Source organism: Ornithorhynchus anatinus, chromosome 13 (assembly GCF_004115215.2).
Source record: "Ornithorhynchus anatinus isolate Pmale09 chromosome 13, mOrnAna1.pri.v4, whole genome shotgun sequence".
NCBI lineage: Eukaryota > Metazoa > Chordata > Mammalia > Monotremata > Ornithorhynchidae > Ornithorhynchus > Ornithorhynchus anatinus.
This window is the reverse complement of record NC_041740.1, coordinates 22004488-22029027: the sequence shown is the minus strand read 5'-3', so window position 1 is coordinate 22029027 and position 24540 is coordinate 22004488. Positions and strand designations below refer to the sequence as shown.

General features: G+C 54.2%; 1 protein-coding gene across 1 annotated transcript; it reads right to left on the bottom strand.

Moving 5' to 3' along the window:
- Nucleotides 1-2033: 2033 nt before the first annotated feature.
- VIM (vimentin) lies at nt 2034-11632 on the bottom strand. The gene is made up of 9 exons (XM_029077689.2): nt 11036-11632; nt 9880-9940; nt 6390-6485; nt 6133-6294; nt 5601-5726; nt 4662-4882; nt 4524-4567; nt 3256-3341; nt 2034-2388 (listed from the first exon to the last, which is right to left on the bottom strand). Exons 1-9 carry the CDS (start codon nt 11593-11595, stop codon nt 2347-2349), a joined length of 1398 nt encoding a protein of 465 aa, XP_028933522.1. The 5' UTR covers nt 11596-11632; the 3' UTR covers nt 2034-2346.
- Between the last annotated feature and the right edge of the window lie 12908 nt (nt 11633-24540).

Below are 24540 nucleotides of genomic sequence, written 5' to 3'. Positions count from 1 at the left end.
CGTCGGGCAGTGGGGACTCCGGGTTAGCTCCATCTCCACCTCATCCCCTCTAATGATGTGTACGTGTCACAGTCACCTTGAGAAGGTCCTGTTTGGATGCCAACTTAGTAATGTCCTAAGCAGTAGCCATGTTGGTAAGATCAAGAGGAGTGTGATTACTACCTGAAGTGGGAATGACTCAAGTTGCATATCTCTGGGTGGTGATTTTAAGCCGTCTCCCTCTTCCACGCCACTTCCTTAATTCCAGGGCCGCGGCTCCCTAAGTACCTACGTTCATCTGCCCAGCTGGGGACCCTTGACCTGGACCCCGTTGGCGGAAGATTTGGGGAAGGGAGGCAGAATTCCTTTAATTTTCAGTACCTGGCTCGCTCTACCTCGATTCCTGCCACGTCTCAGAAACGGTGCCGCTGTTCAGGGGGACCAGGAAGAAAAATGTGACAGTTCTGAAGAAAAATAGACTGATCAGAATCTCCCTAGGAAAACACCCTAGGTCCCAGGAGATTCCTGCAAAATATTCCGTACAGTGTCATTACATTACACTGTGGGAACAGCCTAACACATGTAAGGCATCGCATCTGATCGTCCACTTCTAATCCCAGTCTGCATGACGACACCAATTTTTCTGTGCAACTTTGGATGAGAGATGTAATCCCCATCACAAACTGGATCCAGGCAGCAGGACATCAGCAGGGTAGGCAGATTTCTTGGTGCTCTTCCGTTGTTGTGACCAGAAAAGGGGAAGGGAGATTCTCATTATGACTCCCCACAGATGGATCCACTTTCACTATCAGAAGCATCATCTCTGACCCAAAGGACAACTCCATGGGGAAGAGACCTTTCTGCCAGGGTATGAGGCTGGTCCAGGCCCTGGGAGTGGGACCAGGAGGGTGGTCCCTCGGTCACCTTGATTACTGTATTAGCCTCCTTGCTGACCTGCCCGCCACCAGTCTCTCCCCACTTCAGTCCATAATACTTCACTCTGTTGCCCGGATGACTTTCCTACAATTAGTTCAGTCCATGTTTCCCCGCGCCTCAAGAACCTTCAGTGATTGCCCACCCATCTCCGCACTGAAGAGAAACTCCTTACCGTTGGTTTTAAAGCAGTCCATCACCTTGCCCCCTCCTACCTCACCTTGCTACTCTCCTACTACAATTCAGCCTGTACATTCTGCTCCTCTAATGCCAACCTCAATTTCCTCTATCTTGCCACAGACCTCCCGCCCACGTCCTGCCTCTGGCCTCCAATGCCCTCTTCTTTACATCTGTCAGACAACTACTCTCTCCCCCTTCCAAGCCATATTGAAGATACATCTCCTCCAAGAGGCCTTCTTTGACCTTCACGTTCTCTTCCCCTACCCTATTCTGCACCACAACATCGGTACAAAGTGGCCACGTTCATCTTCTTTCCGCACTTGGTGCAAATCTGGGAACATTTATGCTGAAAGCCGGCTGTCCCCTTGTCACAGTAGATGCATGATCAATAGATGTGTCTCTTCCCTCTCTCGGCAGCAATACCTACATCTGCTCAGGATTGCCCTCATAAGCAGGTCATAGCCTCCCCTGACTCCCACCTCACCAGCCAGAGGCAGCCTCTCCATGATTATTTGCAATTCAGTCATGCAAAGCAGCTCAATTCTGTTGGTTGGGCCATAACAGCAGGCAAGTTCCAGTTCAAAGAATAGTTTTCAAAGCCAAATTAAGGCTTCATGGTTGCTGTATGAGGAACTCTTTAATAATAATAATAATAATGATGGCATCTGTTAAGCGCCTACTATGTGCCAACTAGCCTTCAGCTGGTGTAGAGTACACAGTTGGCTAGTTATGGCGGTAAATCAGCAGCACACCGCTCAAAAGTATTCTTTAGTCTGGAAGGAACTCTCGTCTGCAAGCCCAGGGGAAAAGAACATTCTTTTCCAGGTGCAGGGAGGGTCGGGGCGGATGTGCTAGAATGCAATTCTGGGAAAAAAACAGGACAAGGAGGACTTGCCAGAGGCCTGGCCAAGATTTGAAGAAAAAAAAAAATGACCACAGGATATTTTTCCAAAGAGTTTATTGAAGCAGTAACAGTTTGGTCAGACACGGGCTGGAAAGAGGCAGTTTCATGATTCTGAAAAACACTTTATAAAAGTACTGCAGCACAAGATACCCCTGTAAACTAGGCTTTGCTGTAAACTTCTCTAGAGTTATGTGTTCATAAGACTTAAAACCTATTCTTTCTACCTATCCAGGATGGTCTTGCGCTCTTGAAAAACTGCAGAAGGCACTTGAAAGCTGTTATTTTAGGACTTGGTCAAATTCTTTTGCTTGCTGGTAAGGTGTTGCCGCACTGAGCTTCGGGGCAAGTTTTCACTCTAGGTCATCGTGGTGTTGGGATGTTTCGTTTATGACCTGTGAACAGCAAGTTGAGGAGACCGGACCAGGTAATGAGCATACAACTGTCTGATGGCAGAAGTGTGAGATTTAAAAACCTAATCACATAACGCACGCATGTTACCCTGGTGCTACCTGCAGAAGCTCATTTTCCTTTAGAGAAGTTTGGTTTCTCCATTCTGACAGCTTTGCTTCCCAGAAGGAAGGAAGGGTGCAGGGTTGAGGGACAGTCAGAGTTTCACATGCGGGCAGGAGCTGTTGCCCCCAGGATATCGAAAAGGCCAGGGGTTCCAAGAAGCCCTTCAGGCAGTAGGGTCTGACAAACGCTTATTCACATTTCAGAAGCATATTTAGAGAGGCCAAAAGGCATCTGGAATCCAGCCCGAAGCTAAAGGCTTACCCAGGGGAGCCAACTCGAGAACCCCTGACAATGCTGTGGTCTTTCTACCACCTAGGGAAGGTATTTGGATGCCTCCCAATTACCTTTAGTTGTCTGGGCATGCATTAATGGGAATTTCATGCTTCAGGGACACTGAGGTGCAAAAGCCGCCCCCGAGGAGAGGGGCTCAGTAGGGTATATCCTGGGGGGCCTAGCGGGCGAGGTGAAGGGAATGGTCTTCAGGGTCAGGCCGGGGTCAACTGGCTGGATCTACGGAGAGTCAAAACGTTGATATGTGTGTGGGTACTGGGGGCAGGGAGAAGAGGAGATGGGCCAGAGTAAGGAAGATGTCTCTCTGAGCTTGCCTGCCCCGTGAGAGAGTCCTCTCCCATCACCCCTGGCTGGGTGTGGGGCATATTGACAGTGGCTCCTGGGCCTTTCACTTCTTTCTCCAGACCCTCCTCTTCCCTCCAGCCCCACCCCCTTGATTTAAGAGATTCACGTACCTGTCCATCCCTAGTTTCCACAGTCTTGATAAGGAGTGTTCTCTTGGAATGGGTGTCCACCAGAGGGTGGGAGTCAATGTTGGTTTCTGAAATGAGAGTTGAACGGTCCCTATCTGTCAACCAAGACTTCTCTACAAGGATTAAATGTCTTATCTTTACTATTGTTCAGAATCATTCTCTTTCGCCAGGCACCGTCTCAGTGCCTTGGGAGGTTTTAAGAGTTGCCACTATTGGCCTCACGATCAGCAATCCTTGTATTCGGGCTGGGTGAACTATTGATTACAAAAGTGAATACCTTGTCATAGAATAGGGATTTTTTGGCAGTAATAAGAAAAAATATAATCAACTTTGTTGCCCACAAAAATGAACAGTTATAAGCCTAGGGGTAGTCAATCAAGTCAATGAGAATATGGATATGAAGCAGAGTAAACTATTGAGGAATCGTGAGGTAGATTTAGTCAGGGAACAGCTTAAGTCTGACTAGTTCTTTTTGTCCTAATTGAGCATGTGACCAGCTAATTAGGTAAAAAAAAAAATTTTCTAAAAATATCAGGGGGGCCACATTCTATCATTGCTATAATGATATTTGGTAGGTGCTTACTTTGTGTCAGCCACTGCTAAGCACCGGGAGGACGGAAGCAGATCGAGTAGTCCCCTGCGGGGCCCACAGTCTCAATCCCCATTTTACAGATGAGGTAATGATGGCACAGAGAAGTGACTCGCCCAAGGTCACACAACAGATAAGGGGCAGAGCTGGGATCAGAACCCATGACCCTCCGACTCCCAGACCCCTGCTCTATCCGCTACACCACGTGGGCCACAATCACCCTATGCAGGGCGTGATGGCCACCCCTGTTTCAGAGAAATCTCATCGCTCACAGTGTTGGTATTAGTATGACCCAGTCGGGGTGTATAATCGCCTTGCCCGCCGGATTTGAGGGAGGGTTGGTTGCTGCAGTTTGGACGAAAGAGGCCAACTCGCCCCCACTGGAGCCCGCCTTGACCCCCTTCCCTGCTGGGGGGAGGACGACGGTTCACGCTAGAGGAAGTTTTCTGCCAGATGGGGCAGAGGGAGGCTGCCGGGGCTTCCCTTAAATCCACTGCAGCTTCATCTAGAGCCACCCCCCATTATTCCAAGGGAGTTCCAGCTTCCCCAAACACAGGTCTCGGCCCGTAGGCGCGTCGAGGGCTTTTTCTGAACAGAAGCAGCCGTCTGGGCTTCCCCTAAGGAAGCTACCAAGCCCCGGAAATGAAATCGCGATGCTCACCTCTCAGGTTCAAGGAAGAGAAGCTCGGAACCGGCAGGGTAATTCTGCAAAAAGACAGCAGATCGCATCAAGTCGTTTCCTCGCAACCCTAAGGACAGACGGCCGCCTCCCAGGCGCCCACTCCTCTCCCCTACTTACCTGCTCTCCTCCCCCTCCAGCAGTTTGCGGTAAGTGGCGATCTCAATATCCAGTGCCATCTTGACATTCAGCAAGTCCTGGTATTCACGCAGGTGGCGAGCCATCTCCTCCTTCATGTTCTGGATTTCATCCTGAAGGCGGCCAATAGTGTCTTGGTAGTTAGCAGCTTCGACCGAAAAGTTCTCCTCCATCTCACGCATCTGGCGCTCCAGAGATTCGTTCTGCAAGAGAAGAGGAAGAGCTTGGCTACGTCCTCATCAAAAACCTGGTGGCCCAACCGATGCTGCCCAACCCAGTTTGGCCCCATTCGGTCGTCCGGGGAGAGGCGGAGGCTTCTCAGCACTAACACGGAGGCTGATCCGACAGAGCGCGGCCAAAACTTAAAAAGGTCAAATGCTTGCATAGGCATTCTCAAGCCACCTGCCAATCGACTATTCCAAGTACTGGTGGTCAGAAGGATGGAACAGCGTATTCCAAGTTGACAGCCCGTCAAGCGGAGTTAATCAGAGACACGGGGCTCGGAGGTACGGTTCAGGAATTACGTGGTCTTTCATGCTAGCTGAGGAACACTTGGTTAAAAACCCAAACTACTTTTGTTCCAAACTTGGCTTTAAATCGCTCGTCTTGATCGCCGATTCCTTCTACGCTGGTTAGAAACCCATCTGGGATTCAGGGGAGTATCTGTGTCCGTGGGTCAAATGAATGGTTTAAATAGTCCTGTTTAAAAAGGAGTCTGTTGGGTGTCCTCGTGTAAGGGGCTGGAAGCCAAATTAGGAGGGTGGGATATTAGAGAAAAGCCCAGTGGCGGTGTTAAGTTAGCCAGCACCAAGCGAAGGGCAGAATTCACCTTGGAGAATTTCCTACCCTGCCAACTTCAGCCAAGACACTGGACCTGTGGTACCTCATCCCCCACCCCAACGCCCTCCAGCGTGTACTCACGGTCCCTTTAAGCGCATCCACTTCACAAGTGAGAGACTGGACCTGCCGGCGGTACTCATTCGATTCCTGCTTGGCCTGGCGCAGGGCATCATTGTTCCTATTAGCAGCTTCAGAGAGGTCAGCAAACTGTTGAGAAAAGATTCACAGTGGACGTCATAGCCCCTTGGTCGCCCAGGAGGACCAGTCAGCTGGGAACCGGGAAGCTCGATCCCCAGTGAATTCCCCATTCCACTCTCCTCCAGTCGTCACTGCCATCTCTCACAGCGTACAGTGTGGTCCTGTGAAACCCGTCTAGGGAAGTAGGTGAGTCCCGTGCGTGCCCCAGATACTCCCAGAGGGGATCCCCCCCCCGCACCCCCCGACCGCCGGCTTGATGAAGTGACCGGGGGCATTCACGCACCGTCCCCTCCCCCATCCCTGCCCCTCCACCCGGGCGATCTGTGCCCACTGATCGGTTTAATCCCCAGAGAGCTGGTTTAGGGACGAGGTTCAGGGTCCCGCCCTCGAGGATCACCTTCCCCTCGAGTCGCACCTTGGATTTGTACCATTCCTCGGCCTCATGGAGGTTCTTGGCAGCCACATTTTCGTACTGCTGGCGGACATCACGCAGGGCAGCAGTGAGATCGGGCTTGGCCACATCCACATCGATCTGGATGTGCTGTTCCTGAATCTGAGCCTGCAGCTCCTGGATTTCCTGGTGAAGAATCAGTAGAGAAGGTTCGGTTCCCGCTGCCTTCCCTGACGAGATGGGTTTAATTTCGGTTCCCCGATTAAGTGGAAGCCCGTTACCTCATCGTGAAGCTTCTTCAGGAAGACTATCTCTTCTTGTAAGGATTCGACCTTCCGCTCAAGATCAAGGCGTGCCAGGGAAGCGTTGTCAACATCCTGATAAAAATGACAGCCAAATGACTAATTCTAACCAAATCGACCATTCACGATTCACGTTTGCTTTTTAGAAGACACCTGTTGAAAATCAGCAGGGTCTATCACGCCAAGGCATCCGGAAAGAGTCGAGCGGAGGTTCGGAATTTGACCCGGATCGGTCTGGTTCTCACTTGGGAAAACCCCAGGTGAGAGGCAGTCGTTCTTTGGTAATGACACCTAAGGATAGGCCCGGTATCGTGATAGTACAAAGGGGGACTTGTTTATCGAGACAGATCCCGGCTGGATCTCGCAGTCCCTGGTGACTAACGGGCAGGCAGATTAGGGAGCATAGTACTGGCTCTAACTGATTCTGGCCTCGGAAAGAGAAAAACAGATGTGTCAATCTATCGGTTCAACTGGCTGCTCCCCTTCGCCCGGAGGATGTCACCGCTTGGGGATGAGGGATGTGGCCTGTTGGAACAAGCACAGGACGGGGAGTCGGGAAACTTGGGTCCAGATCCTGGTTCTGCCACTCGTCTGCTGGGTGACCTTCACCAAGTCCCTTAACTTCTCTGGGGCCGTTTCCTGTAAAAGGGGAATTCAATCCTCACCCTGCCTCCCTCATCGATGATGAGTTCTGTGTGAAAAAGGTACTTTTCCCATTCTGATTATTTTGTCTCTGCCCCGGCGGCTAGCACGTAGTGAGAACAACCACGCTAAGTGCATAGAGTAGAGAAGCAGCGCGGCTCAGTGGCAAGAGCCCGGGCTTGGGAGTCAGAGGTCACAGGTTCGAATCCCGGCTCTGCCGCCTGTCAGCTGGGTGACTGTGGGCAAGTCGCTCAACCTCTCTGCGCCTCAGTTCCCTCACCTGTACACTGGGGATGAAGACTGTGAGCCTCACGCGGGACAACCCGATGACCCCGTATCTACCCCAGCGCTTAGAACGGTGCTCCGCACAGTGTAAGCGCTTAACAAATACCAATATCATTCCTATTCTGGTACTCTGAATACAGGAGGCATTCAGTGTACACTACTGGACGACTGAATTAATTGCACTATAGTGCCTTCTTCCCCTGGATGTACTTTTTCTGACGGCTGCCCAAGCCTTCCCGCTGACTTCCCTGCCTTCAGCCTTCTACCCAGATCATTTTCCTAACAAAATTATTCCGGGCACATCTCCCCGCTCTTTAAAAACCTCCATCTCTGCAAAGAGAAACTCTAAAAGCACTGAAGCTCTTCCCCACCTACCTAACCTCGCTACTCGCCCACTATAAATCGGCCCACACACTTCGCTGCTCCAACGCCAACCTACTAACCGCACCTCGATCCCGTCTCTGTCGACTCCTTGCGTCTGCCCTCCCTCCATCTTGCGACTCCCTCCCACTTCGTATCGCAAGGAACATCGCTTTCCTTCCCTTCAGACCCCTAACGAAAGCATATATCTTGCAAGCTTTCCTTGACTAACCCACTTAGCTCCCCATCCTATTTTCTCCTTTCTGCATTAACTCACCTCACCCCCACCGCACCTATTCATTCATTCAATCGTATTCAGTGAGCGCCGACTGCCTGCAGAGCACATTCCCTGCCCACAAGCGGCTCACGGTCTTCCGCACGTATCCTTGGGCTTGTGTCGCGCCGATCCTACCAAACTGGGGACCTCTCTGGCTTCCTCTGGGGTGAAGGGACAGGTGATCTTGCCCAGAAAAATCTCATATTACGCTACTCCAGGGCACAGTAGGAACTTGCCTGGAATGAGGATTCCATGGTGCGGGGAGCTCCCCTACGCTGGCTTCTTCCCCGCCCCCGTGGAGAAGTCAGCCCACGGCGAAGGAGTAATCAAGACTATGCTGTCCTTTGCCCGCCAGTCTTCGGAAAGCTCTTCAGGACTGTGACATTCCAAGGCGGATGGGCCCACGGCAAATGCCGCCAGCCCCTCCCGCCCGAATCCTCCACCAGGTTCTCAGGGTTCTGGTCATCTGGACCCCAGTTCCCTTCCTCGCCCGGCCCCGGCATCACCCCTATCGCTTCTCAGGGTGCGTACATCCTCCCCCCTGGAATCTAATTTCAGATTGAGCGTTTAAGTGGATGACTTGCTGAACCCCGGCAGTTCGGATTCTAGTAGCTCCTGAACCGGTCCCTCCCCCACAAGCCAGGGAGAATATCTTTCCCCAAGGGAAACGCCAGAGGGATTGTGTATACGTAATCTGGCACCAGCTTGAGTCTTGAATACGATTCAGAGCTCTCCTCTCTCAAGTACAAGCCACCTGGCGCTTCCTGCCCTTTGTTTCTCTGCAGAATTGGCTGAAAGGAAAGAGCTCTAAAGTGCTGAGGAGGGAACAGAGATGAGCGTTTTCAATCTCAAAGTACTATCCGGGGGCCCCTGAAGCGCGTCTCTGTTTTCTCCTCGATCCTCAAATGCCTGAGAAAACGTCCTCTGGGCCGTCCTGGGGGGAAAGTTTGCCTCAACGACCCCAACCGGGAAGTTAAAAGCCTCCGGCATCGATGGCCAGTGGTCATCCCAGGCCGTGGCTCGGAACGGATGGGCAGGGGCTGGTGCCGACAGCAAACCTACAGCAGTCAGAGGCAGAAAAATCGGGGCCACGGCCCGTTTTCTGCATCCTGCCGTGGAGACCCGTGAGCCCCACGCGGGCCCGGGCCCGCATCCGACTCGATCTGCCTGGCGCTCAGTACAGTGCCTGGCCCACAGTAAGCGCGGAACCACAGTCATCATCATCCCCATCCTTCAAGCCTCAGTCTCCCTTCTCGTTGGACTGGCAGAATCGTCGGGGGAATCCCGGCCTGGGGGGCACCGCCCCAAACGAGCTCCGGTCGAGTCAGTTTTCCCTCGGAGCCGGGTGGGGAAACTGAGGGGATCGGGAGGGGGAGCCGGACGCTGGGCGTGACGACTTGTCCGTCTGGCAGGAGGGAGGTGGGGCGGGGCACCATCCGCATCTCCCTTGGGGGCCACGCCCTGCTCTCTGACCGAGCCCGGCCTCCCACACCGGGGGGGGGGGGAAGGGAAAAAAATTCCAATTTCCGCTAGTTTTCCCCGCAATCCCGGGCCACTTTCCTGGGGGCCCATCCCCCTCAGCGGAAAGAGCCCGGGCTTGGGAGTCCGAGGTCACGGGTTCGAATCCCGGCTCTGCCCCTTGGCAGCTGCGTGACCGTGGCCAAGTCACTTCACTTCTCTGGGCCTCAGTTACCCCATCTGTAAAATGGGGAGGTGAGCCTCCCCTAACGACCTAACCCAGCGCTCAGAACAGTGCTCCGCACAGAGTAAGCGCTCGACAAATACCAACATTATTATTATTATTATTCCCCCCATCCCGTGGCACTGGGCCTTGCGGGATTCCCCCCGGGGACCCCAGGGCAGGGCTAGGGGAGGGGGGGTCCGGGGCGGGTGGGGGGCACGTACCTGTCGGAAAGACTGCAGGGTGCTCTCCGCCTCCTCGCGCTGCATCATCTCATCCTGCAACCTGAAAAAGGGCGAGGGTGTTAGGCGCTCAGTACGGGCCCGGCACCGTTGTGCGCGCTGGGCACATCGTTCGTTCATTCAGTACTATCTAGTGAGCGCCTACTACGTGCGGAGCACCGTACGCAGCGCTCGGAACGGACAACTGGGCAACGGACAGAGACCATCCCTGCCCAGTGACGGGCTCCCAGTCTGATCGGGGGGGGGGAGGGGGGTGGTGGGGAGAGACGGACGGACAAAAACGGGACAACATAACGACGACGCACGGGATCAAGGGGATGGACACCTCGTTAGCCAAATAAACGGGGCGATAAAATAGAGATAGATGAGCGCAGTGCCGAGGGGGGACGGGGAGCAGAGGGAAAAGGGGAAGCTCAGTCTGGGAAGGCCTCTCGGAGGAGGTGAGCTCTCGGTAGAGCTTTGGAGAAGAGAGTCTTTTTCAAAGGCGGGGGCCGGGGGCGGGGACGGGGGGGGGGGGGGGGCTCTCCCGCGGCCGGTCCTGGAGGGAGGGGGCAAGAGAGGGAAGGGGAAGAGGGGCAAAATCTCGGGCCCGCCCTCCGGATGGTCTCGCAATGCCGGGAAGCGGCGGGGGCGGCTCCCTCAAACAAAGCCGCCGAGTTGGGGAAGCGGGTCGGACAGCTGCGGTCGGCGGGGCGAGGGCGGGGAGGTGGGGGACATGGGCGTGGGAGGCCGCACGCATTCATCCGGCGGGACTTACTGAGCGCTCACGGGGGGGGGGGGGGCGGGGGCGGAGCACCGTACTAAGCGCTCGGAGCGGCCAAGCGGGCAACAGACCCTCCCCGCCCGGTGACGGGCGCGCAGATTTCGTTCAAGCGAGGTACATCGCCTCGATTCTATTTAGTCGCCGTCGTTTTTACGAGCCGTTCTTCCCCTCGCCTACTATCTATCGCCACCGTTCTCGTCCGTCCGCCGACTCGTTCGTCCCAGGCGCTCGGAACAGTGCTCCGCACACGGTGAGCGCTCAATACATACTATCGAACGGTCCGGGGGGGAGGGGGGGGGGAGACGGGCGGACCGGAGCGACGGCGCCAAACGGGATGGAGGGGCCGGTTAAACGGGGCGAGGAAGACGCTCCTACTTCTCCCGCAGGCGCTGGACGTCGTCGGCCAGGTTGTCCCGCTCCACCTCCACCCGGGCCTTGTCGTTGGTCAGCTGGTCGACCTGGCGCCGCAGCTCCCGCAGCTCCTCCTCGTAGAGGTCGCCCAGGCGGGAGGTGCCCTTGCCCCGCAGCTGCTCCAGCTCGGCCAGCAGGATCTTGTTCTGCTGCTCCAGGAAGCGCACCTTGTCGATGTAGTTGGCGAAGCGGTCGTTGAGCTCCTGCAGCTCCACCTTCTCGTTGGTGCGGGTGGTCTTGAACTCCGAGTTGACGGCGTCGGCCAGGGAGAAGTCCACGGCGTCGTGGGCCAGCCGCAGGGCGGGCAGCCCGCTCCGCAGCCGGCCGGCCGACGAGCGGCCGACGAAGGTCCCGCCCGGGGACGAGGCGTAGAAGCCGCGGCCCGCGCTGAGCCGCGGCGCGCCGCCCAGGCTGTAGCGGCTGGAGGAGACCGCGTAGCTCCGGCCGGAGACGGGCCGCGCCCCGCCGCCGCCGCCGCCGCCGAACATCCTGCGGTAGGAGGAGGACGAGGTCTTGGTGGACATGGTGCTGAAGAGGCGCCGAACGGGACGGGGCCGGGCGCGGCGCCTCTTATTTATGGGCCCCTTCGGAGGGGGGGGCGGGCGGCGCCCCCGTCCACCAATCGGCGGCCGCGCCCCGCCCCTGCCGGCCCATCGGCGGGCGCCGGGGGAGAGCGGGGGGGGCTCCTCTGGCCCCCCTCGCGCGGCCCGTTATTCGCCCCCGCCCGCTCGTTTGCACGGAGCGCTGACTAGGCGCGGGGCGGCTCCACCGTGGAGAAGAGCGGCGGGGCTCGGTGCCGCTTCATAACGATCACGTCGGTATCGGCTGAGGCGCTCCCCGGGTGATGACGCTGGCATTCGTCAAGCGCCCGCTCTGTGCAGAGCGCCCTTCTAAGCGCTGGGGGAACCGGGGGGTCCGTCCCACGCGGGGCTCACAGTGAATCCCCATTTTACCGACGAGGGAAGCGAAGCGACTCGCCCGCGATCACCGGCCGACGGGGGACGGAGCGGGGATTCGAACCCGTGACCTCCGACTCCCCAGCCCGGGCTCTTTCCACGGAGCCGTGACGGTGGGGCGGGGCGCTGGCCCGGAGAGAGAAGCTGCGTGGGTCGCTGCCGCTTAATGATATTAATGACGACGGCGGCGGCGGCGTTCGCTGAGCGCTCGCTGGGTGCGGAGCGCCGTACGGCAGAGAGAAGCGGCGGGGCTCGGGCCCGCTTGGTCGTAATCATACGGTTGGTCTGTGCTAAGCGCTCAATCGGTGGCACTTAATAATTATGTTGGTATTTGTTAAGCGCCCATTAGGCGCGGAGCCCCGTAGCGTAGAGAGCGGCGGCGTGGGTCAGTGCCGCTTAATAGTCAGGTCGGCGTTTGGTAAGCGCTCGCTGGGCGCGGAGCCCTGTATCGTAGAGAGAAGCAGCGGGGGCTCGGTGCCAGTTATTAATAATAATAACGTTGGTATCTGTTAAGCGCTCGCTAGGTGCGGAGCGCTGTATCGTAGAGAGAAGCAGCGGGGCTCGGTGCCACCCGATAATAATAATAATAACGTCGCTATCTGTTAAGCGCTCATTAGGTGCGGAGCGCTGTAAAGCAGCGTGGCTCAGTGGAAAGAGCCCGGGCTTCGGAGTCAGAGGTCATGGGTTCGCATGCCGGCTCTGCCACCCGTCAGCTGTGTGACTGTGGGCGAGTCACTTCACTTCTCTGTGCCTCGGTCACCTCATCTGTAAAACGGGGATGAAGCCCGTGAGCCCCACGTGGGGCAACTCGATTCCCCTGTGTCTGCCCCAGCGCTTAGACCGGTGCTCTGCACTTAGGAAGCGCTTTAACAAATACCAACGTTACCAGAGAGAAGCGGCGGGGCTCAGTGCCACCTAAGAATAATAATGATAAGGTCGGTATCTGTTAAGCGCTTAATCGGTGGCACTTCATAATGACGTTGGTATCTGTTAAGCGCTCGCTAGGTGCGGAGCGCTCTACGGTAGAGGGAAGCAGCGGGGCTCGGTGGCGCTTTTAAATAATAATAATGAGGTTGGTATCTGTTGAGCGCTTACTAGGTGCAGAGCACTGCTCTAAGCACTGGGGGAGGTGCAGGGTCATCAGGTGGTCCCACGTGAGGCTCACGGTCTTCGTCCCCATCTTCCAGATGAGGGAACCGAGGCCCAGAGCAGTGAAGTGACTCACCCGCGGTCACACGGCTGCCGGGTGGCCGAGCCGGGATTCGAACCCACGACCTCTGCCTCCCAAGCCCGGGCTCTTGCCACTGAGCCACGCTGCGTCTACTTTCACTTGGCAGCTGGGGGACCGTGGGCAAGGCACTTCACTTCTCTGGGCCTCGGTGACCTCATCTGGACAATGGGGATTAACCGGGAGCCCCGCGTGGACCAACCTGATGACCCCGTATCTACCCCAGCGCTTGCAACAGTGCTCCGCACGTAGTAAGCGCTTAACAGATACCAATTCGGCCCCAGAGAGAGACCAGCCCTGCCCCATGACAGGCTAATCGGGGGAGACAGATGGACAAAAACCAGACAACGCGATCACGATAGGTAGAATCGAAATGGTAATGTGGGTATTTGCCAAGTGCTCGCTGTGTGCGGAACACTCTTCTAAGCGCTGGGGTAGATAGGGGGCGATCCGGTTGTCCCGCGGGAGGTTCACGGTCTTCATCCCCATTTTAAAGATGAGCGAACTGAGGCCCAGAGAAGTGAAGTGACTCGCCCAAGGTCACACAGCAGACGAGTGGCGGAGCCGGCATTAGAGCCCATGACCTTCTGACTCCCAGGCCCCCATCCTCTACGTCAAGCGCTAACTCCGTGCGGAGCGCTGTTCTAGGCGCTTGGGGCCGAGGGTCACTGCAATGCTGGGAGAGGACCCGCCCCGCCCCACAGCACCTGGTGTATATTTGCACGTATTTATCATTCTGCCTATTTTTATTAACGACGCGCACAGATCTATAATTCTATTTATCCATTCTGATGCTCTCGATGGCTGCCTACTTGTTTTGTTTTGCCCCCTTCTAGACCGTGAGCCCGTTGCGGGGGGCAGGGATCGTCTCCGTCTGTTGCCGAACTGTACTTTCCAAGCGTTTATTACAGTGCTTGGCACGCAGTAGGCGCTCAGTAAATATGAATGAATGAATGAATGAATGGGCAGGACCTCGAGCCCTCCCGAGTCCGGAATTCCACCCCCCTCCCCTGGAGAGCCACCACCCTCTGCTAACCGAGAGGGGCCGGTCCCCCCCCCCCCCCACCGTCGGACGGGCGACACAGGATGCGTGAAACTTCTTTTTTGCAGCCGGGGGAGAGCGGGCGGAAGGAGTCTCCCTCCTTTCCCTCCGCCTCTCCCCACGGCCCTTGTTCCTACTCGTAAATACTATTTATTACTCGATTTCTTTTATTAATGATGCGCGTATATCTCTGATTCCGTTGCTCTCGATGGTATCGGTGCCAGACTGCTTGTTGTGTCTCGTCGCCTGTCTCCCCCCGGGCTGTGAGCCCGTTGCCGGGCGGGGATTGTCCCTAGCTGTTGCCGAATCGGGCGCTTAGTAGAGCGCTCTGCACACGGTAAGCGCTCCGTAAATACGATGGAATGAAGGAATGAATGATCCGCCTCGGGTGGGGACCGCGCTGGGCCTCGACGAGGACTGAAGCACTTTTAGTCTCTGAGAGTTTTTTGTTTTCTAGTGTTTTTGGAGCGCTTGCTGTGCAGCAGATCCTGGGGTAGAGACGGATCGATTAGGTTGGACACGGTCCCTGCCCCGCATGGGGCTCACAGTCTCGCTAGGAGGGAGACGGGAGAACTGAGATACAGAAAAGTTTAAAAGCGTGCCCAAGGTCGCCCAGCAAGCAACTGGCTGAGTGGGGATTAGAAACCGCGTCCTCTGACGCCCAGGCCCGAGCTCTTTCCACTAGGCTAAAGGGCTTCTCTTCGGGGGGGTTTTTTCCGCCCCGCCCTGGTTTCCTTCAAGCCAGCGGAGCAGGCAATAAAAAATAATAATGATGATGATGATGACGATGGTATTTAAGCACTGACTAGGTGCCAAGCCCCGTTCTGAGCACTGGGGTAGATACAAGGTAATCAGGTTGCCCCACGTGAGGCTCACGGTCTTAATCCCCGTTTTAATAATAAGAATGTCGGTATTGTTAAGCGCTCGCTATGTGCAGAGCACTGTTCTAAGCGCTGGGGGAGATGCTGGGTAATCCGGTTGTCCCTCGTGAGGCTCCCAGTCTTCATTCCCATTTTCCAGATGAGGGAACTGAGGCCCAGAGAAGTGAAGCGACTTGCCCACGATCCCACAGCTGCCAAGTGGCAGAGCGGGGATTCGAACCCGTGACCTCTGACTCCCAAGCCCGGGAGCTGAATTAGGGAGGGAAGGGAGACCGGCCAGCCCGCCCTCCCCAAGTCCTCTGAGTAGAAGATCCTCAGCCTCACCGCTGACTCCTTCGAGAAAATCCTCATTCCGTCGCCGTCTCTTCGTCTGGGATGGAGGGGCTCTTGCTGGCCAATTCGTTCATTCATTCAGTAGTATCTATTGAGCGCCTACTATGTGCAGAGCACCGTGCTAAGCGCTTGGGATGGACAAGTCGGCACCGGACAGAGCCCGTCCCCGCCCGCTGACGGGCTCACGGTCTGATCAGATGGACGGAAACCAGACAACTTGATCACGATAAATTCATTCATTCATTCGATAGTACTTATCGAGCGCCTACCGTGTGCAGAGCACTGTACTAAGCGCTTGGAATGTACCCGTCGGTGACAGATAGAGACAGTCCCTTTGACGGGCTTACAGTCTAATCGGGGGAGACGGACAGACGAGAACAATAGCGATAAATAGAATCAAGATAAATAGAACCAAGGGGATGTGACTGGGACATTCGGGCCTCGAGCCTCCCGGACGGCTTTCGGCAGGGAGCCTGGAGAATCCGGGAAGCGGCAGCGACGAGCGGGAGCACCCGGAGGAAAACAGGGCCGGAGGAGACATTCCCACGGGATCGATCCCACGGAGAACCCGGTTGAATGGAGCGCGGCTCCGTAGTGGACGACTCGTGGACACCGGGCAAGAAAATCAGTTCCCCTAGGCCAACGACTAATGATAATAATGATGTCGGTATTTGTTAAGCGCTTACTGTGTGCAGAGCGCTGCTCGAAATACTTCTGAAGGGTCCGTTTAAGGGCCTTCATCTTGGGAACGGAAAGTCGTATTTCTGGGGGACACACTTCGTACGAGGACTAAAGGAGGTATGCTAGAGCTAGAAGGCCTGATTCTGCTCTCAAAGAATTTCCAATCTAATAATAATAATAACGTTGGTACTTGTTAAGCGCTTACTATGTGCAGAGCACTGTTCTAAGCGCTGGGGGAGATCCGGGGTAAACAGGTTGTCCCACCCGGGGCTCGCAGTTAATCCCCATTTTACGGATGAGGTCACCGAGGCACAGGGAAGTGAAGTGACTTGCCCACAGGGGCAGAGCTGGGATTCGAACCCGTGACCTCTGACTCCCAAGCCCGGGCTCTTGCCACTGAGCCATGCTGCTTCTCCAATCTAGCGGGGGAGGCGCGAAGAAATCATTTCCGGACGGGAGGAGGTACCGCTTAAGTAGGAGCGTGAAAATCAGCGTCCCCGAAAATGCAGAGAAGGAGCGTGGCCCGTCGGAAAGGACGCGCGATTGCGAGTCAGGGGACCTGGGTTCTAATCCTGGCTCTGCCGTTTGCCTGCCGAGTAACTCTGAGGAAGTCGCTTGACTTCTCTCGGCCTCGGTTTCTTCGTCCGTTCTCCGAAGGAGCAGCCCGTGAGCCCCACCTGGGCCGCGGACTTGACTGTATTGTACCTACCCCAATCTTAGTAATAATGGAATGATTAATAATGAAACAAGAAAGATAGAATCTTACCATAATAATAACGGTGGTATTTGTTAAGCTCTTACTATGTGCCAAGCACTGCTCTGAGCGCTGGGGTGGATACAGGGTCATCAGGCTGGCCCACGTGGGGCTCACACTTTTAATCCCCATTTTCCAGATGAGGTCACCGAGGCACGGAGCGGTTAAGTGACTTCTCTCGGCCTCGGTTTCTTCATCCGTTCTCAGAAGGAGCGGCCCGTGAGCCCCACTTGGGTCACGGACTTGACTGTATTGTACCTACCTCAATCTTAGTAATAATAATATATGATTATGTAATGATCGTGTATTCTGTAATAATCATATAATGATTAATCATCCATTCATTCAATAGCATTTATTGAGCGCTTACTATGTGCAGAGCACTGTACTAAGCACTTGGAATGTGCAAATCGGTAACAGATAGAGACGGTCCCTGCCCTTTGACGGGCTTACGGTCTAATCGATAATAATAATGGACTAATAATCTTACAGTGATAATAACGGTGGTATTTGTTAAGCTCTTACTACGTGCCAAGCACCGCTCTAAGCGCTGGGGTGGATTCAGGGTCATCAGGCTGGCCCACCTGGGGCTCACACTTTTAATCCCCATTTTCCAGATGAGGTCACCGAGGCACGGAGCAGGTAAGTGACTTAAGTGGCGGAGCCGGGATTAGAACCCACGTCCTCTGGCTCCCGAGCCCGTGCTCTTTCCACCGAGCCCCGCCGGCTTCTCCAACAGTTCTTGTAACAAGTGCAGTCCTGGGCATAGAGAAAGTAATTCACAAATAATATGTAATTATTACGGCGCTGGGCGAGAGTACCGCACAGCAGTGGTGCGAAGTGGTGTGAAAGTATCGAGATGATACGCGGGAAGACACGACCTGGGGAGAAGAAAAATTCATCAGGAAAAGCCTCTTGAAGAAAGAAAGGAAGGGAGGCGAGCAGAGGGACCGATTCGAAGGGGGACGGCGTTCCAGGCCGAAATAATAATAATAACGTTGGTATTTGTTAAGCGCTTACTATGTGCAGAGCACTGTTCTAAGCGCTGGGGTAATAATAATAATTATAGCATTTGTTAAGCGCTTACTATGTGCCAAGAACAGTTCTAAGTGCTGGGGTAGATTCAAGGTCCCCCGTGGGGCTCACACTTTTCATCCCCATTTTGCAGATGAGGTAACCGAGGCACCGAGAAGTTGAGTGACTTGCCCAAGGTCACACAGTGGACAAGTGGCGGAGCCGGGATTAGAACCCACGTCCTCTGCCTCCCAAAGCCGGGCTCTTTCCAACTAAGCCGCGCTGCTTCCCCGGGAGGGCGTGATGCAGGGCAGTCAGGTCGTCCCACGTGAGGCTCACGGTCTTCATCCCCATTTTCCAGAGGAGGTCACTGAGGCCCAGAGAAGTGAAGTGACTGGGCCACAGTCCCACAGTCGCCAAGTGGCAGAACTGGGATTCGAACCCATGACCTCTGACTCCCCAGCCCGGGCTCTTTCCACTGAGCCACGCTGCTTCTCAAGAAGGGTGGGAGCTGGGGGGTGGAGGTGGGAGAGACAAGGATGAGACGTTCATTCGTTCATTCAATAGTATCTATTGAGCGCTTCTTACGTAGACGTTCATTCATCCATTCATTCAATAATATTTATTGAGCGCTTCTTATGTGCAGAGCGCTGGACTAAGCGCTTGGAACGGACAATTCGGCCACAGACAGAGACCATCCCTGCCCAACGACGGGCTCCCGGTCTAATCGGGGGACCTCGGGGGGGGGGGGGGGGATGGAGAGTGTGAGCTGGGGTACGATAGAAGAAGAGGATGGGTTGGGAAGAGGGGAGAGCCGAAGAAGTGCCCTAAAGCCCGTGGTCAGCGTGAGGTGGGTTTTGCGGGGGATACGGAGCCGCTGCGTACCTCGTGGTCTGCTTTAATAATAATAATGTTGGTATTTGTTAAGCGCTTACTATGTGCCGAGCACTGTTCTAAGCGCTGGGGTAGACACAGGGGAATCAGGTTGTCCCACGTGGGGCTCACAGCCTTAATCCCCATTTTACAGATGAGGTGACTGAGGCCCAGAGAAGTGAAGTGACTCGCCCACAGTCGCACAGCTGACAAGTGGCCGAGCCGGGATTCGAACCCATGGTCTCCGACTCCAAAGCCCGTGCTCTTTCCACTCAGCCACGCTGCTTTAGGAAGAAGAGAAGCAGCATGGCCTAATGGCTGGAGCACAGGCCCGGGCGGGGGGGGGGGGTCAGAAGGACCCGGGTTCGAATCTCGGCTCCGCCCCTTGTCTGCTGTGTGACCTTGGACGAGTCACTTCTGGGTCTCATTTTCCTCATCTGTAAAATGGGAATTAAGACTGGGAGGCCCAGGTGGGACATGGACTGCGTCCAACCTAATTATATCTACTCCCGTGCTGAGCACGGTGCCTGGCACGTAGTAGGCGCTTAACAGATACCATTAAAAAAAGCGTTCCCGGGGGCGACCGTGGAGAAACTATCGCAGATGATTCTAGAGAAGCAGCGTGGCTCCGTGGGAAGAGCCCGGGCTTGGGAGTCAGAGGTCATGGGTTCGAATCCCGGCTCTGCCACTCGGCAGCCGTGTGACTGTGGGCGAGTCACTTCACTTCTCTGCGCCCCAGTTACCTCATCTGTAAAATGGGGATCGACTGTGAGCCTCACGTGGGACGACCTGATTACCCTGTATCTGCCCCAGCGCTTAGAACAGCGCTCGGCACAGAGTGAGCGCTTAACGAATACCAACGTTATTATTAATCCCGACTCAGCCACTTGTCAGCCGGGTGACTTTGGGCAAGTCACTTCGCCTCTCTGTGCCTCAGTGACCTCATCTGGAAAATGGGGAATAAGACTGTGAGCCCCACGGGGGCAACCTGATTACCCTGTATCTACCCCAGTGCTTAGAACAGCGTTCGGCACATAGTAAGCGCTCGGCAAATACCATCATCGTCATTATTATTTAGGAAAATGAATAAACTCAAATTTCAAGATGAAAACAAAGGGACAGAAGAAAAGAATGTACCACTTAGAGTGTAGCTTGCTGTCCTGGAATATCTAGATTGTGAGCCTTTTGTGAACTGCGTCCGACCAGATTGTCTTCCCCAGTGCTTAGAACAGTGTTTGAGACGCTTAACAAATAGGACGATTATGACGATGATTAATTAGAGAAGCAGCGCGGCTCAGTGGAAAGAGCCCGGGCTTGGGAGTCGGAGGTCGTGGGTTCGAATCCCGGCTCTGCCACTTGGCGGCTGGGGGACTGTGGGCGGGTCACTTCGCTTCTCTGGGCCTCGGTGACCTCGTCTGTAAAATGGGGATGAGGACTGGGAGCCTCACGGGGGACAACCCGATGACCCTGAATCTACCCCAGCGCTCTGCACATAGTGAGCACTTAACAGATACCAACATTATTATTATTATTATCAGTAGCGATAGTAGAGTTTTCTATAGGAGAGACTCCTATAGAAAATATCTGGAATATTTTCAGATGCAAGTGGGGATTGTCTTGCGCAGAGATAATTTATGATGGATTACCCCTAAAACAAATCGTTGAGAGTATCGAGCAATGGACTATTTGGATGAATTCCAAATAGCAAAATTGTGGAGGAATGGTTAGAGGTGAGGAATGGAGCAGAACCTTCATTCACTGAGCGAGATCCAGGAAAGAAGACGGCATGCGGAAATCATTAGAGGTTCCTCTTCGAAGAGGTTTATCTTCCCTGGGAGAAGCAGCGTGCCCTAATGGAAAGAGAACCTGGCTGAGAGTCCGAGGACCTGGGATCTAATGCCGGCTCTGCCTCTTCTCTGCTGGGTGGCCTTGGGCAAGTCACCTCACTTCTCTGTGCCTCGGTTACCTCATTTGTAAAATGGGGATTAAATCCCCTCCCTCCGATTTAGATTCCGTGTCCCGCCTGATTACCTTGTGTCCACCTCAGTGCCTGACACATAGTAGGCACTTAGTGAGTGCCATAATTATTATTACGGACCCGCTAAGGACAGTAGAACCTATCTGCACGTCCCAGCATGGTTTGGGGAGCTTTTTCACGGAATAATCGCCCCTGCTGATCCAGCCTGGAATCCTGCTGCGGGCATGTTCATCCGATTAGACTGTAAGCCCGTCATCGGGCAGCGATTGTCTCTATCTGTTGCCGAATTGTCCATTCCAGGCGCTTAGTTCATGTTCTGCACATAGTAAGCGCTCAATGAATACTATTGAATGAACGAATGAATGAATCTGATTGACCAGAAGCAGATCAGGACCCACTCACCTGTAGGCTGAAGCCCTTAGGCCTGGCCAGCGTGGCCCGACCTTTACCTTTCCTGGTCCGATCCTGTCGATCCCCGTGGGGACTAAGAAGGAGGACTCGGATCCAAGTGGGAGGGATCGGGCCAGGCTCGCGTGACGCCTCCTACCAGACCGTGGTGGGGGAGAAGCTTTGGGTGCCGGCTGCCGGGGAGGAGGTGGTGACGGAGAAGAATCCCTTGGTTGGGAAGGTGGGATGTCCAGCTTCTGCTCCGAGCAACCCCCATACCATTTTTTTTTTGGCCCCGTCATGATGTCATCCCCTTATGCCGTGTGGCCAGTATAATGTGGGTGACATCAATACTCCAGAGGCAATTTTTATTTTTTGACCCTGGGCCTGCATTTCACAGGAAGGAGAGGGCTTCCATGAGCACGCAGTTGTCCCCGTTTGCAAAGTCCTAGCAGTCCACAAGAAAACTACACATTTGAAAACGTATCTCTCTTCCCCCAACCCAGCCTAGATCCGGACAGGTTAACTTTGCCCAGGGCAGACCCTTCCCGTTCAAACAGAGAAATGTCTCCGAGAAACTAGAAGTGGCAAAGAAAGATTGAGAAATGGCTAATACTCTTGCTAAGGAAAATAACAACGGTGAAGGAAAAACCAGAAAAATGGATAAGACAAAGTCACATGTACAGACACCCAATGCAGTTTTATGTTAAACTTGGCAGCAACGGCAAGAAATAGTAGAAACGGTATTTATTGAGCCCCTCCTGAGTGCACTGTACTGTACTAAACGTAAGAGAGTACAACAGACGCACGGGACACATTCCCTATCAACAGGGAGGAGTTAACAATGTAATAGGGAAGAAGACAGGCGTAAAAATATTTAAATGTTTACAGATGAATAAATAAGTGAATGCATAATCAATTACGCGTATACACGCGAGTGCCGAGGAGGGATTTAAATAAATACAGAACTACTGTAAGCGGCTTTTATGCTGATACACCTCGGGACTTTGGGAATCAACTGGAGAAGGCTGGTTGGAGATTGGATTTCAGGAGGCTTTAAAGGTGGGGAGAGCGGAGGCCCGGAATCTGGTAGGGAGGGATTTCCGGGCCCGGGGAATTCAGCGTGCAAGGGGACGGAGGCGAAACAAGAGGGGAGTACAGCTAGAAGGTGAGCTTAGGAGGAGTGAAGAATACAAGCCGGGGAGTACGGAGAGGCCAGTAATAAGTTTTGTTTTCGTGCAGAAGGAGATGAATTTGCAATGAAGGGTTTTGGAAGTGGAAAGGCTTGTGTAGAGAGATATATCAGGCAGATGATCGCGGCTACGGTGTAGAGCAGCAGCATGGGAGAGAGTTGAGGGCGGAGACTCCAGTTTACCGAGTGAAAGGAGGCAATTGTAAACCACTTCTGTATTTTTACCAAGAAAACTCTACGGATACACTACCAGAACGATCGCAGATGGAGGTGGGGCGTTCTGGGAGAGACGTGTCCACGGAGTCGCAGTGGGTCAGAAACGACTCGACGGCATAAGACGAGAAGGAAGGAGAGACTGGAGGCAGGGATGATTATAACGATGAGGCTGATACGGTAGGCTAACACCCTTATGGTGAGTGCCTGAACCCAAGGGGAAATTGTTTGGGTGGAGAAGAAGGAGCAGATCAGGGAAATGTTTTGGAGGAAGAATCAGCGGGATGTAGCAGTTGGTTGGATGGGACTGTTGAGTGGCTGGGAAAAGTGGAGAACGACATCAAGGTGGTGGGCTTCAGGGACAGGAAGGATGGTGGTGACATCGATGGAGTGGGGAGGAGGGGAGTCGGTAGGAGGGAAGATGACAAGTTACTTTTTGGACAGTGTTGAGTTTCAGGTACCAGTGGGCCATCCAAGCGGAGATATTCTGGAGAACCAAAGGAGACGTGAGATGGACGAGAGAAGGAGATTTGGGAGTTGTTTGCTTAGAGATGGTGAGTGGAAGCCATGTGACAGAAAGATACCCGAGCTCCTCTCTGCCGTAAGCTCACTGTGGGCAGGGACCTTGCCTACCAACTCTATTATACTGTACTCTCCCAGGCACTTTCGGTAGTGATCCGCACGCAGCAAGCACTCAATAAATAAGATTGATTGATTTCTACAAAGTCCTCGTTTGTTTTCTGCCTTTAATACAGGGAGGTGCTGCCCTAACGGAGGCCGCGATTCTTCTTCCTCAATAGTTGGGCCCGGTGACCTCCACTCGAATCCAGAAACGGCAGGGTGGATTCTTAGGAGAGCCACGGAGCAGATTAGAAAGTGGAGAGTTTATGTTCCATTTCTTCTGCTAGTGCCTGTGACAGGTACAGAGACAGAAATGGGCGGAGAGGAGGAGACCGGGGGCGTTAGCCAAGACACAGTGGGCAAAGCTAAGTGGGCAGCTGGGGAACAGCTCTCGGGAGTGTGATAGTCCCCTGAAGAAGTCACGTCCGTTTCACCCCCCCTGCTCCCTCTGCGCTGCTAAATGGTGAACTGTAGAGATTGCTTTCTTGATAGCTGAGGCTGAAACTGCATAGCCACTCATTTCAGGACCTCCTGAGCAAAGACGCGGCTGTCTTCTCTGTTTCACGCAGGGTTTAGAACCAGCCCTGCCCAGTCGGTGGTAGATAATGGTTGCTGGGGACAGCGCAGGGTAATGAGTAGGACTGGGACGCGGCTAAAGCCCCCAAAAGGGAAAGAATTCTAGAAGTCTGACTAGCCGTGAACGGTATGTCTCACTGCAGAACACATTTGCAATCACTGAGCCTCCTTCCCCACTCTTCTCTGATTTAGTTCTGACTCTGACTCACAGACAACAGGGCCCTTTAGCTGAATCACCAAACCCAAGCCTCTGCCCACATTGAGGGGTTTCACCAAGGCAGCTCTGTGACACCCTGGCAACGTGGTAACCACTGGTTCAATCAGGCAGCGACATCTGGCCTGATCTGTGGGTGAGGAGGGAACAGAGAGATTGCCTTCTATGTCAAAGCTATTCAATCTCTGGTATTTACTGAGGGTCTTCTGCGTGCTGAGCACCGTCCTGAGCTCTTGAGACAGTATATATTAGACCTAAAGTAATTTATAAATAGGAGGAAAGGGTATTTCCCCCCTTTATCTGCCCCACCCTCCGCTCCGCGACACTTGTGTACACATCGGTAATTTATGGATATTAATGTCTGTCTCCCCCTCTAGACTGTAAACTCGTGTGTCGCCCAGCTCTGTTATAGTATACGTTCCTAAGCCCTTTGTACAGAGCTCTGCACACAGTAAGTGCTCAATAAGTAGGACTGATTGATTTGGGTGTACGAAAGCGGAAAAGGAAGTGGTGAAAACAGAAGTGT

Bases quoted from the DNA above. Each gene is read 5' to 3' on its own strand.
- VIM (XM_029077689.2), bottom strand. From the start codon at position 11,595: ATGTCCACCAAGACCTCGTCCTCCTCCTACCGCAGGATGTTCGGCGGC. The intron at 4,883-5,600 runs GTGAGTACACGC...CTTCTCTTGCAG, and splicing joins TGGATGCGCTTAAAGGGACC to AACGAATCTCTGGAGCGCCA. The intron at 4,568-4,661 runs GTAAGTAGGGGA...GTCTTTTTGCAG, and splicing joins CTGGAGGGGGAGGAGAGCAG to AATTACCCTGCCGGTTCCGA.